This window comes from Carya illinoinensis, chromosome 14 (assembly GCF_018687715.1).
Source record: "Carya illinoinensis cultivar Pawnee chromosome 14, C.illinoinensisPawnee_v1, whole genome shotgun sequence".
Taxonomy (NCBI): domain Eukaryota; kingdom Viridiplantae; phylum Streptophyta; class Magnoliopsida; order Fagales; family Juglandaceae; genus Carya; species Carya illinoinensis.
This window is the reverse complement of record NC_056765.1, coordinates 170,104-184,696: the sequence shown is the minus strand read 5'-3', so window position 1 is coordinate 184,696 and position 14,593 is coordinate 170,104. Positions and strand designations below refer to the sequence as shown.

Genomic DNA, 14,593 nt, shown 5'->3' with positions numbered 1-14,593 from the left:
TTTCTATTGAGCTTAAGTGATTTTCGTGTAGAGGGAATGCAGAGATTTTGATTTCATCCATAGTGTTCATCCTCAGCACTTTTGTGTGGGATTACTGACATGGCAGATTCCTATTGGATGTTATTAAATGCTTAACAATGGACGTACCGTTGCAAAGTAAAACTAAAATTATATTTTAGTATATAATGCTTAAGTATTATGTATTCATTTAGAAAAAGTAAATAAATATAATATTTACATGAAAAAATTAATTTTTTTAATAATAAATTACAAATTTTAAAAAAAAAAATACACAATATTTACATAATTTATAACTATATCTAACATTACTCTATATGAAAATCTGGTGTCGAGGATCTACAAATAAGTATTAAGTAGCATGAAACATGATGTACACTCTGAAATTTACTGACTTTTCTCCTTTTTATATTATAATTCAATATTTTTCCTTTTTTTACTCAAATTTTTTTAGAACATAGAATTGGCCCTTCTAAAAATATTGCTCTCTAAAATTTTCTAAAATATGTATATGCATAAAATTTCTTCTTTCCAATTTTTTCTTATATGGCTCAATATTTTATATAATTTCTATATATCACACATTTTAAAATTAATTTTTTTGTCTCTGAAAAATCTTTTTTGTTTTTTGTCTCCAAAAAATCTTTTAATTTGATGGGTAAATTCTAAAATTAAACTTATGAGAATAATAAACTTCTTGATATGGACTCTAAAGTTGTTTATTGTATGATTTTAAGTTTCACCCAATGAAATAAATACTAGAATAATTATTTAAGATTGATATTTTATATGAGACAATAGTCGAGAACTTTTATTAAGAGAGAAGATTTATTCGAGACCTCAATTGTAGCATTATATATTTAATATATATGGCACCAAAATATCCGGATTTTATATGAAATTTGTATAAACTAATTTACATATATATTAGAATGAAATATGAGCTTATGAAAAATCATCTGATGGTTTTTATTAATAAAACAATTTCTAAAATTATGGTTACAAATTAATGATAATTTGTGCTTTTAAAAGAGATATTAAGTTGTATTTTTTTGAATCTTATTAATTTTTATATGTATATAGCAACTTATAAATTCTTTTATTTTTTATTTTTAAATGAAGCTCTCTTTAAAAGATGATTTTACCAAGATATAACTTTTATATATAACTAGAAAAATTGGCCTCCGCCCACAGAAATAGTTCTGGTTTTGGTGCATTGACACAATGAACACATATATATTATGAGTCATGATGTCTTTTTCGTAAGCCATGTATGAGCATAGACCACTCGAAGGGGAAAGCTTTATATAAAAATAAAAAAATAATGGGATTTTAATAATGATAAAACATACATGAAAACGATTAATAATTAGATAATCAATAACTAGCAATATTTTCTCAAAAATAATAATGGCGGCCAATAGGCATAGTACACGATCGAGCATATATATATATAATGACAACTCTTTTTCATTTTATGGGATTTGATGGTCGTCATGAGGTTTGATCTATATATATATATATATATATATATATATATATATATTACGTGATTTAAACAATTGTTTGTTGTTTTAATTAAATTATTACACGACCCATAAAATAGAGAAATGTACATTTGTTTGACTTTAAGAATTCAACCTATGATTTATGTTTAAGATATATAATATACGATGAAGGTATATCATGATACAACCCTCTCCCCCATTCTCATATATATTGCACACACAAGCATATAAAAAACACAATCACTACTACAATGGTACGTACCCAAAAAATAAAAATAAAAACAATCTTTTCAAATTGACTTTTTTAATAAATAAAAAAGAGAGGTTTGACTTTTGAGAAAATGATCTGGATGTCAGTTGGGAGCTACCGTTAGTCATGAGTGGTTTTTTTTTATATGTATTTTTTTTAACATTTTTAAATATTTTTAAAAAATCATAACATTATTAAAAAAAATTTCTTAATCTCAAAGTAAAAGAAAAAATTAATATATATATATCAGCAGTAGTCCTGCTGGGAGTGGTGGACTATCATTTTTCAAATGAATCTAGTTGACTAATTATACAAGTCAACACATTTGTTTTAATCTATTAATTAATTTACAACGTCATCCTTTAAACTATTAAAACAATTGGGTTGACACTTTTATTCAACGAATAATAGTTATTTGCAATCAACTCAAACAATACTTTTTTATTGGAAAACTACTAGAGTGAAATGTTCTGTTGTAATATTGCAAAATCAATCATTTTTTAAATTTATTTTACTAGCAAAGGGATTAAAAAAATATATGATATTTAAAATAATAATAAAAACAGAGAGAGAATAAAATGTCTTATAGAGAAATTTCAGTAAAAAGAAAATTATTTCAAATTATTTATAAGATATTGTAATTTTGATTAACTTGTGAATAGTTATTAATAGGGAGGGAGCTGCGTATTACTCGGACGAAATAAAATGCAATGTAATCTTTAAAAAAAAAAAGTAAATATATGATTTTATAAAAAAAATTAATTTTTTAATAATAATTTTTTTTTAAATGATTATACGATGCTTCTATATTATATATAATATTACTCTAAAATTGTGTACTTAAAAATTAATTTCGGGCAAAATGAGGGGCTAAGTTGTGAAGTAAGAAAATATATATTCACGAAGGGATTGATTTGTCCATTATAAAGGGTAGAATTGGAATATGGGTTTCCCGAAACGGGGAAGGGTACAATAGCAAAAGCAAAAAACGGATAAGGTCTTTTTCAAACCGTGTGGCCTGGTCTGGCTGGGGTTGGGGAACGTGAAAAGCTTCGAATTGGCGATGCGGAGCCGCTGACGAACCAACTCGAGCACGGCCACCCGGGGGGGGGGGGGGGCACTGCTACCCAAAGCTCGGGATGCACGTCGGTACTTTTATGCACACGTGTCAACATGTTTGCGGCGGCCAGGTGTTCTGGTGCTGTATAGCCATGACAGGTTAATCATGGTTGAATATATATTGCTAGGTGATTTATATAAATACACTGTTTTTTTCTCTTTTAAGATTGATTGTCAACCATTGGGCACTGAGGATGAAATAAAAACTCAATCCCTGTACATTGCCTCAAGTGATAAAAAGGTCTTGATTTTGGTAGCATGATTTAATCTCGTTTAGTAGAGATTAATTTAATTTAATTTAATTTTAAATTGAATTTAATATTTAAATATTTAATTTTTTAAATTATTAAATTCATTTCAACTCAAAACTTGATTACATGTAAGATTTATAAATTTTTTTAATTTCTTATAAATAATATTAAATTTATTTTAAGATTTAAATACATTTAAATTTATTTTAGATAGATCTCATATAATTTATTATATTTATTTAATTTATTATTATTCATAAAAATTCAACTCAACCCAACGTTCAAAGTAGCCTAAATTTAAAATTAAATTCATACGAGTGGAAACGGTTTATAAGAATCATCAAATTAAAAAATAAAATATCAAATTATCTAAAATGCACGTGAAAAAATTCATTATCAAGTGCATGTAAGTTATCAAAATTAGTCAAAACTTTATTCTCGAACACAACCGACACGAAATAAAAAAGAAAAAGAAAATTCAACAATGCATTAGGTTGAATTAAGCAGTAAAAAAAAAAAATATATATATATATATATATATATATATAAATTGTGATTGAAGAGACCTTGATTGTAGTAATCCAATGATCCCATCAAAGGACATGAACTGTTCAAAAAAGGATTAATTAGTCACACAGAAAACAGCATCATTTCATTAAAAAAATAATAATGAATGGCATGAACAATGCGTGCTTTTTATTGATGTGATGCCCTAACTTCGTGACAAATTAAAAGATAATTGTAGGCCCTAAAATGGCACGACTCTCTTAATTTTCAATTTTTTGCTTTTGTTTTTATTTTTTTATTTTTATTTTTAATTTAGGCTATATATATATAGATATATATATGTTTCTAGGATGTATGTTGTCCTTTTCGCGAGGTTCATTTCATGAAGATACACCTAGTAAATGGTACTCGACAAGATCGAATGAGGTGATCTACATTTGGTTCAACAATTTGATTACATGCCTAGATGTCATGATTTGATATGTCCTAACACTACTAACATTAGTGATCGATCATTATTGTTTTAATATGTGTGTCTGGACTAACTTCCGTACATCTTGATAAATTTAACGAGACTTTCAAATTAATGACTCGATAAATATTTATTAATCTTGAGGAGATTCGAACGGATAACTATCCATAAAGATATATTATTTACGATAAGAACAGACTCATTTTAACAGAAAATAATTATTTTTTATATAAAATAACTTATTACAAATAAATAATCTTCTTATATTGTAATTAAACTATTATTTTGCATTTTTTTTAATTTTACTATATATATATATATATATGTGTGTGTGTGTGTACACAATTTTGAGAGAGAATAATTAAGCTAAAATATGGTAAATATGGGCAAAAAAGAAAAGAAAAATAAATAATAGAGCGAAAATATAATGGTTGTTTTGACGGAGACTGCCGAGAGATTCCGTCTTAAAATTAAATAGATAGGGGCATTGGATGATGATTGCATAAGTACATGTTAAAAAGATATATGATATTAATAATCACTTCAATCCAAATCAAGTTACGTACCATGAGTACCCCCCCTAATTAAAGTAAAATTTGGGGTCGGTTCTTTTAATCATGTTATAAAAAAGCCATTTTCATTTTCATCATTGCCAATCATAAAAGCAATGTTTGGCTATTTATTTAAATTTAAGCTCATTTTACTTGTACCATAGTAAAATTTAAAGTTGCCTAATTAGTAATTATCCATTATAAACTTTAATTATTGGCAACCCTGGCCTCTAGATTTGATTATTCATTTGCTCACCCCATATTATTTGACTGTGATGTTTTTATGACGAGTTTTGCTATAGATCAACTACTGTAGCATGCCGGGCTCACTCTAATTTTCAACTTTGCATGCCTTTTTATATGCAAAATAATTCAGAAAAAGACATAATATTTTCAATCTTAGTACGTGAATATTCGTAATCATTTAAAAAAAATGAATAAATTTAAAACTCATATAGAAAAAAAAAATTATTTTTAATAACAGATTCTGTTTTTTTAAAGGAAAATGTACGGGATTTACACACCTTAAAATTATATCTAATATTACTCAAATGTTAGTAAAAAAAAAAATGCATGACCCATGCTGCCTGACACGTAAAATTGCAGTAAGGAAAGATAAGTTAAATTAAAATGACAACCCCAAGTTGTCCTCTGTCTTTATCTTTCTTTCCAAAACATAAGGAAAAAGAAAATCGATCGATGGAGCTAGTTTGAAAAGTGGATGATCAGTGCCAAACTCTAACCTGCAAATTAAGCAGACATTAAAAGAAAACGAAAAAAAAAAAAGGCCTGAAATGGCTGAGTCATGTACTAGCTAGGGTGATAATTTGGAAGCTTTATCACAAATCTTTTGTTTTTTAATATATATATATATATATATATATATATTCGTTAAGAGAATTGTTATAAACAAAAAGAGATTATACAAAAGTAAATTTATAAACTGACGTGGCTTCGTATGATCCGTTAGATCTACTTTACATTAAAAGTAACTTTATAATCTGACGTACTATATCAAATTATATCAGTTTGTAGATTTACTTTTGTGTAATCTTTATAGTTAAAGTATTTCTCATTCATTAATATATGTAGACATTTCGTCTGTTTCAATAGACAAAGGATGCATGCATGGCATTAATGCACTATAATTTCACTAATGGTCGACATGCATTTATACTAATGAATTGGACGTGTGTCTATTGTTGATCTATCTATAATATCGTATATTGTCATTATCGATCGAGAGTAGTCCTATAAATATATATATATATATATATATATATATATATTCTATCAAGCAAACACATACTTGGGTCCAGAAACGCAGCAGTTGATGCAGCATGCATGCATGCATGCTGCTCTCGAGCCGACGTTTGAAGTTGGGGTAGGTTTTGGGATATTTGAGTTTATTAATTAGTTGCATCGATCATTGATATGTTCAAATATTCGTCAAATAGCCAAAATTCCTCCAAAATATGCATGCTTGCATGCATGCCTCGCTTTACAGGCATGAACGAGAGATGTCTGCTTTTTGGGACCCAAAATTCCATACATTAATTAATGCCTACTACTCACACAAATTCCTTCAAGATATTATATATGCTTTAGTCCAATATATTACGATCATGATGAGATGTTGTTTACTAGTTTTGGTACCAAAATTCCTCATATTATTGCTTTCTGATCTACAACTTGCAGCAGTGCTATTCTTTGCCATAAATTAAAAAGAGTGGAACAAGTGTCCATAAATTTCCCTTTCTCTAATTTTGACTGATCTGCTAGCTTTAGATCATTATGTCTTGTTGTTCAACTGTTCACACTTGGTAATGGGAATACAAATCCCTATAATATATGCTTTTATACCAAGTTGAATGACATGATGACTAGTTGCATTGAAAATGATATGGAATGACTACCTAGCTAAGCTAATATAAGATCAATCTAACTGGGATCGGAACTGATTCATGGAACCAGTACAACTCTTTTTTCTCCGATCTTTGAATTGCTTGTTCGTTGATTAACATGCGCGCATATGCCGTTTTCCAGTCCTTGTTAGTGCATACATATCCAGTTCTTCAACCGGGAAAAAATAAAAATAAAGGAATAAGAACATTCCCCTCATCTTGAGAACGTGTACACATGATAGCACAAAATTCCAAATCAATATATATATATATAGCCTTTAGTATAATTCTTGTGGTACTAATGTCTTGAAAAAGAGAGCAAGGAAAATAAGAAAAAGGAGGAGGAGGATCGAGGAGGATAATTAATAGGTGGCATATGCTTTATAAAGTTGATTGTAACACTAGCAATAATTGCAAAAGAAGAAAAGGAGAGGTGTAGAGAGGTAAGTCGTCCTAGCTAGCTAGCAGCTTCTAGCTAGCTATATAGTAATTAGGTCTATGTTGATTCAAGGGGGAATGTTTGGGAGTACTACTACCTAATTTTTTACCTTGTTTACAGTTGATTTGTCACTTTGATTGAATTTGTAGTCCACCAAAGTTATATTCAATGGCATATATGGTTCACACATACTATATTATAATATTGTTGTGAAAAGGCACAGCTCCAAACCAACTAAACAAGCTGCTAGTTTCAATTAAATACAATAACATCAAGGAAAGAAGATCAGTACTACTTAAAGAACTTGAGAAATAATGTCATTTTTTTTCTACATTTTACCTTTCCATGATCTTTAATTTCCTAGATGATCAGTTTTTCATACCATATAGTCATCGTTAGATGAATGATTTTGGAGTAAAAAACACGCAAAGCAATAAAATGACGTAAAGGTACCATAACTTTCAAAAGTATATATGGATTATTACAACTCGATCTAGATGTAATTCTCTGACTAATTAATTAAAAAACTAGCAAGAAACCCCGATCGATAATCTTAATTCCAGCAGCTAGTATCCTCACGTATGCTAATTAACCACGCAAATTAAGCTTTATCGATCGATCTTTCAAATAATGATCTCACTTTCAACTCAGGAGTGTAGGCATCTTTCGTTTGGAGACATGCAAGAATCTAGTTCACATTCATCCAAATGATGAAAACGGGGCTAATCATGACTTTTATATATGCCTAGTTTGAAGCTTGAACTCAGGTACATCGATCGTCCCGGATTCCATTTACATCATGATTCATGAGCTTGAAATAGCAGATATTATTCCGCAAGCAAGTCCTTTTTTTGTTGGGATTTCGTGTATCAAGAGGCCGCTGTTTGGGGGAATGGGAAATCAAAGATAAAAAGATTGACATTTTGAAGGAAAATCCCCGGCCATTAACCTTTCATCATCTCACTTCAAATGATACGATACATGCAAGGCAATATTCTCGTCTTGTCAAGTGACTCATGCCAAAACCAATTTTATGGTGGATTAAGCAAGTCGGTTCAATCATAGGCCGCAAAGATGAAAATGCCGATTAGGGGATTGTCAAGTTCAATCTCATATGCATTAATCTAATGGACCTCATATATATATGTATAATATATACATTTATATATATATATATAAAAGAAAGGAAGATTTTATGGGTTTATACCATACAAATTTGTCCTTGGATTTGACCTCCACTACTACTTCCAACTGCTTTGCCCCAGACTTCACGGATTGAGAAGAAAACATTGGTCAAAAAAATGGGTTTACTTTCAAGATCGTAATGATAGCTTTGGATGGTGGTTGTTGAATACACAAAGTAAGTATGATTGGGAATTAACAACAGATCTCACTCGCTAGTACTTGTCACTTTCTTGATTGCTCCATCAGAAGCTTCTTAATTGGGTTGGTTATCCATGGCTTAGCTTCATTTTCTTACCATTTTCTGTAGGGTAGGAATTTTGACCAGGAAAATATAAAAGATACTCTCTTTCAACTCATGATTTTGTTCCAGTTTTTCTTTTTTTTTTCTTTTTTTTTTTTTTCAATACTTACTCCCACTGTTGCTGTATTTGCGGTATTCCATTCACACAAAGTTGCTGTTTTTAATTTTTGTTTTTTATGGATAGTTTCCTCCAAAAAAACATTTTTAAAAGGTTGAAGGGTAAACTTTTTGCTTTATGGGAATCATAATTTCACATCCACGCCATTACTTGGAGACTTGGAGTTGGGCATGAAGTGAGAGAGAGTGCCCATGTGTGCCAAAGCCACATCCCCAAGAGATTATTTACACTTATGCATGTTTGGATTATGTATCTTAAGGTTTATGCAACAGTTCTGCATTTAGCAAAGAGCCTTACACCACACACACCTATCAACAGAAAGAATAAAATAAAGCATAAGATGAAATAATGACTATATTTGCTGCTTGGTTCAAGGATAGGCTGAAGAAATTAGCAGGTAAATACCCTGTTTTAGCAACGTAAAGACAAGATCATATAGAGATAATTTGTTGAACTGAAAGTACTTCTTGAGGAAAGTAGTACGTACAACTTGCACAGCACCAAATAATATAATAATTAATTGGGGCTGATCTTTATTTTTGGGGTAATAAACTGTGCAAAAACCTATTATAATAATTATAATAATTAAAAAATAAATAAATAACTCCTATCATCTGGGTTTGCAAGACAAAAGTTTTGTAGTCACTAAGGTTTGATTTCTGTTCAATTATGGGTCTCATGGCACCGACCTGAATGGCCTTTCAAATCATCTTTCTCACTGGTGCAATCATTTGTCCTTGATTTCTGCAGCAAATTGTCTCTAGCAATTTTATTCTTTTCCCTTCTTGCAGTGGATGCAACCATTCCTCCTCACATATGCATTCACTTCTATGCCTCTGGGGACCCCATGAAATTTCCACCATGTGTTCACTGTCCTTTTTACCTTTCACCATTAACCTATAGTGATGCATTCTCATGTGCCAATATGTCTGCACAATGAAATGAAGATTGCATTAGAAATCAAGTCCACTTGGTTACCAAGAGGAGATGCGTATAAAATATGAAGACAGTACTATTTTAGTGATAATGACTATCTATCCAGAGATTTTTAAAATTAAAACATTTTTCTAATATTCGAAAATTATTCACATGCATATTTCCCGTTTATTTTCTGGATAAAGGTGCATCAGGTTGAATATTATGACTATTCAAATAAGAATTTTGGCTGTGTTCATCGGTGAGGTCCCCCATATAGGGAACCATTTTGGGGTAAAATAAGCTGTTCGGCAGGTTAGAAGCACCATTAGCAAAGTGACAACAAAATTAAGAACTAAAGAAAAAACATATAGTTTCAAGCTTAAATAAATATATTTCACAAAATCTAAAAGAATAAAAAGTGTATAAATTTAAGCAAAAATACACATTACAGTAAAAATAATGATTTAAAATTACTATATCTTCTTTAACGTTTAAATGTGCTTTGGATTTGAGAAGTTTAAGTAAATATACGTAATACCTTTTTCTCTACATATATCCCCTTCAGTTTTTATTATTACTTCTTTTTCCGAAAAAAAAAAAAAAGAGAAATAGAGAATAAAATAAGAAGAAAATCTCAATTTCATATAGCTTGAATTCTTTTTTCTTTTTTGGAAAAAAAGAGCAACAAAGTCTACAAGAGTAGGGGAAAAAAAAAAGTGACAGGAGACCAAAGCTAAATTGGTGGCATTATAAGGACCCACCTCAAAATATGAGGGAGTGAAGAGGTGAAAACAATAGTATCTGTAAACGACAACTTTGTCATATTCAAATCTTTTTTTTTTTTTTGTGGGGGGGGGGGGGGGGGGGGGGGTCCCTGCTGGGGAGGAGGGGTGGGGATTGTCCACTTGTCCCTGCTTCTAACATTAGGTCACCTGAAAAATAATGATATGTGAGTAGGTAAGATCACTAGATAAGAACTTATTGATGATAACAAAAAAGCGGTAGCATCCAATAAATTAGTTGTCATATAGGCACGTACGCTTCACACATCTCAACTAGTGTATTAAATATAATTTTTCAGTGAAAATCAGGAATAGCCCCAGGATTTTTCTCCAAATTGGGAAGAAATTATTACAGATGAAATAGGATGTGGTAGAGGAAGATATAAATCTTGTAGAACATAAGGAATTGTGAATTGCCTGATATACATACATAGAGAGATACATAAACATATAAAAGTAAAGTAATTGATTAAATAAAAAAAATTTCACAAGACTAAATACATGGAAATCAGTCTCACTACACAATTAACTAAAGGAATAAATCCCAATCAGGATACTAGCAAGTTCTTTATGCAAAACAGACCTTGGACACCCCCGCTTGTAAAAAATGGCCAGTCCTTTGGGCCATGTTGGACCATTTGATGCATACATCCTTCAATTACCAGAAGTATTTTGCTTTAAGGCACTATATACAGTAGCATGCAAATATGTGTAACGTACAAGATAACCAAAAACAGAGGGAAGTAAATCTAGAAGCTTACAATAAGACCTGCTATAACGGTGGTTACAAGGAAGCAATTACCATTCCCGAGATCTGACCAACATTGAGCATTTGTGAGAGTTGCTGTCCAAAACAATAAATCATGCTACCATCCAATCAAATTCATGCCTGAAACAGAAGAAAAAGAGGTAAGGTTGTTTGAGTAACTAGATTCAGGGGAAATTCTCGCAGAGATAGAAAGTATAAGGCATAGCATGATACCAAATTTCTCTTCAACTGCAATCCTCTTTCTCTCCAATTTTTCAGCAGCCTCATTCATGCCTTGTGCATTGTAGGCTTGGATCATGGTAGCAAAGGTGACATTATCGGGTTTGCATCCTCTATCTTTCATTTTCAAGAATAACTCACCCATCCTTTCCACATCACCAGTCTGACCATATGCACTGATAATGCAGTTATAAAAAGGAGTATCTAGTTTTACATCCGAATTCTCTACTTGCCTCAAAATCGAATCAACTTTTACCATATGTCCAGCTTTACTGTAAGCACTAACAAGAGAGCAGTAGGTAATAGCATTCGGCTTGATTCCTTGATGCTTCATTTTCTTGAAGTATGTATCCATCTTTTCAATATTTCCAGCTTTTCCAAACACCTCGATGACTGTATTAAAAGTAACAATTGTTGGAGAGAAAAATCTTTTCTCCATATAATACATAACTGACCTCATCTTCTCATACATGCCTGCTTTTCCATACGATTTGATCAGGATATTGAATGTCTTCATGTCTGGCTGTATTCCCATTAACTGGAATTCATTATACCACTCCTCCATTTTCTCAATCTGCCCTAATTTCCCATAAGCCCTGACAAAAGTATTTAACGTGAAAATATCAGGAAGGCAGCTTTCACTTTCAATCATTTCCGTCAGTGTATCCTCCATTAGTTCAAACATTTCCCCCTTACCGTATCCGTTGATAATAGTATTGTATGTGACAGTGCTGCATTCAATCCCCAGATATGACATCTCAGCACGAATCCGTCCAATCAGATCAAAACGATGAAACTTAGTGCAACAGCTAATAAGAATAGAATACGTGTATATATCTGGTTTGCAGTCAGAGATTGATTTCATATCCTCAAGAGTTGATAAAGCCTTGTCAAGAAGGCCACATTGCCCATAAGAACTTACAAGAGCAGTATAGACATCAAGAGTAGGTCTAAGCCCTTCAGATAACATGATCTCAAAAAGCAAGCCGGCCTGCGCAGGTTGACTGCACTTGCCAAGCATCATTAACAACTTTGTGTATGTTTGGCATCTTGCCTCGTACCAACGTTGCTGACGAAGCAATCCAAAAATCTATAATAAGGAATTGGTCTTTTAGAAACAGCTGAAAACTTCCAACAAGTCTCACAGTACAGGGGAACGAGAATTCATACAAAAAGTAGCAGTGCTGACAATTCAAATTTTGATGGGTCGTGGTGTCGGTTTAAATAATTTTTTTTATAAGATTCTTTTTTTTTTTTTTTTTAATTAAGGTGTCGGTTTAAATCATACTTAGGTCTATCTTGTATATGTCCCACATACATGAGTTAACCTATTGTTTTGATCTAATAAAATTCTTGATTACTCATAAAACAAGGTCGCAGTGGATAAAAGAAAAGACTCTTAACTAAAAGTAGTTTAAAATTAACTGACAAAGGGAACAGACATTTAGAGGGTTGAAAAATAAGGAAAATTTGAAACAGCAGCAAATAGCACAAACAGGAAATGTATCAATAAAACCCGAGGTGGTAGAAACAAAGAAAAGAGTCAAAAGACAACTACCTTCGCAAGAAAAGTGAAAAAAAATCCCATTAAAACATGACATTTTAATTACCAATTTACCAGGACGAAAACAGAGGCAAATAATATCCTCCATCCACAAACACAGAAGCCAATCACACACAAACCACCAAACAATTAGGATTAGAAATAAATATATCGAACTCAAGGAGACCCACCAACCGTGTTGCCAAAATAAAATAAAAAGGCCAAAAGGAGAATTTCAAATTCAAGAAAAACAAAACCCACTAACCTTGAGAGCACTCTCCCATTGATTCTCTCTGATAGCCTCGTCCAGGGCCTCCAAAACAGCTTTAGGCCACAGCTGTTTATACTTTCTCGAGTTCGCTTTCCTCGCAATGCCTTCTACAGCAGCGTCCGTTCGCAGAATCAGAGACAGGTCCTTTTTGGTGTCCTTCTGGAGCCCGTCTGAGATAGATTTAGGGCTCCGTTTTGACAATTGAATAGAGGAACTCAGTGGGTTTGGTGCGTGCAGATCGTCTCTGGGTAATTTCTTCAAACGGGTACTGGATGAGCGTAGTTTAGCAAGGGCAAGGGCTTGGCTTTCCATTTTGAGCCTTGGAGTGGAGGATGAGGTTGAGCTAGTGGAAGAGCGTTGGCAGTTGGCTACAACGATAATATGCGCATGTTAGTGCTGTAAAGATATTGAAGATAAACTGCGCGTACGTTAACGTTCAATTTCAAACGGGCCGGCCTAAATTATACACATTTTAGCAGAAAATGGGCCGTATGTTCTACTTGGGCCCAAAACCATTTACTATCTCATTTTCATCTTAAGTCACATATGCTGTATGCCGTCAGCCTGTGGCTTGATGGCACAAGACTGTGGATGTAAACAAAATTTTAAAAACTGGAAAAACAGTTGCATCGGATCGGATCGGTCAGTTTTGGATCGGTTTAATTCGAGATCAGTTTTTGAAAATAAAAAATCGGTTGGAACATTTCGATTCCAGCCATTTTTTATCCAGACTGGACTGATACTATTTAATATATATATTTTATTTTTTTAATATTATATATAATATGTTTTATATTATATATAATTTTTATATGTAATATATATAATAATATAAATTAAAATTAAAATTATTTATAAGATAATGTTATTATAATTTATAAAATAAAAGCTTAATCTTAAACATGAAAATTTAATTAATCATATGCTTTAAATATATAATATTATAAATATATATTATTTATTAATAAAATTTTATCATAAAAAGTAAGAACCAAAAAATAAAGAAAATCACTCAATTATTATTACTAAATTTTGATGGCCTAATAAACTTAAAACTCTCAATATTTATTTTTTGACAAGTACATAAGATATTAGTAGATAAATATAATTTATATTACTACAATTTACATTTCATAAGCTAATACTAAATACTAATAGTCTAATACTATATTACTATTAGTATTATACTTTAAGTTTATGTATAAATTAGTATATAAATCACTATACTAAATAATCACATATAAAATAATCAATATAGTCTATCAATAATATAGTTATAATAAACTAAACTCACTATAACAATTAGATATTAACAAATACTAATATATAGTTATTATAATCACTATAATTAATACTAATATTTATAATGATACTAATAGTCTAATTCAATATTACTATTGGTCATATACTTTAAGTCTATTTATAATACTAACATAGTTATACTAAATTACCATAACTAATACTAATA

The 14,593-nt window shown here is 30.9% G+C and overlaps 1 protein-coding gene across 13 annotated transcripts; it reads right to left on the bottom strand.

Annotated features, from left to right (window-relative positions):
- Positions 1 to 8,959: 8,959 nt before the first annotated feature.
- On the bottom strand, positions 8,960 to 13,526 carry LOC122294737 (pentatricopeptide repeat-containing protein At3g53170). Of its 13 annotated transcripts, none has more exons than XR_006237699.1 (6): positions 13,120 to 13,526; positions 11,306 to 12,401; positions 11,085 to 11,212; positions 10,907 to 10,975; positions 10,303 to 10,473; positions 9,058 to 9,552 (listed from the first exon to the last, which is right to left on the bottom strand). XR_006237699.1 is itself a non-coding variant. In XM_043103662.1 (3 exons), the coding sequence occupies exons 1-3, from the start codon at positions 13,435 to 13,437 to the stop codon at positions 11,190 to 11,192; spliced, it is 1,437 nt and encodes a 478-aa protein (XP_042959596.1). In that variant the 5' UTR covers positions 13,438 to 13,526; the 3' UTR covers positions 10,401 to 11,189. The 13 variants fall into 13 exon arrangements, 1 of the variants encoding a protein (XP_042959596.1); XR_006237704.1 differs by having other exon boundaries at positions 10,907 to 11,008; positions 11,126 to 11,212; XR_006237705.1 differs by having other exon boundaries at positions 11,126 to 11,212.
- Positions 13,527 to 14,593: the final 1,067 nt, after the last annotated feature.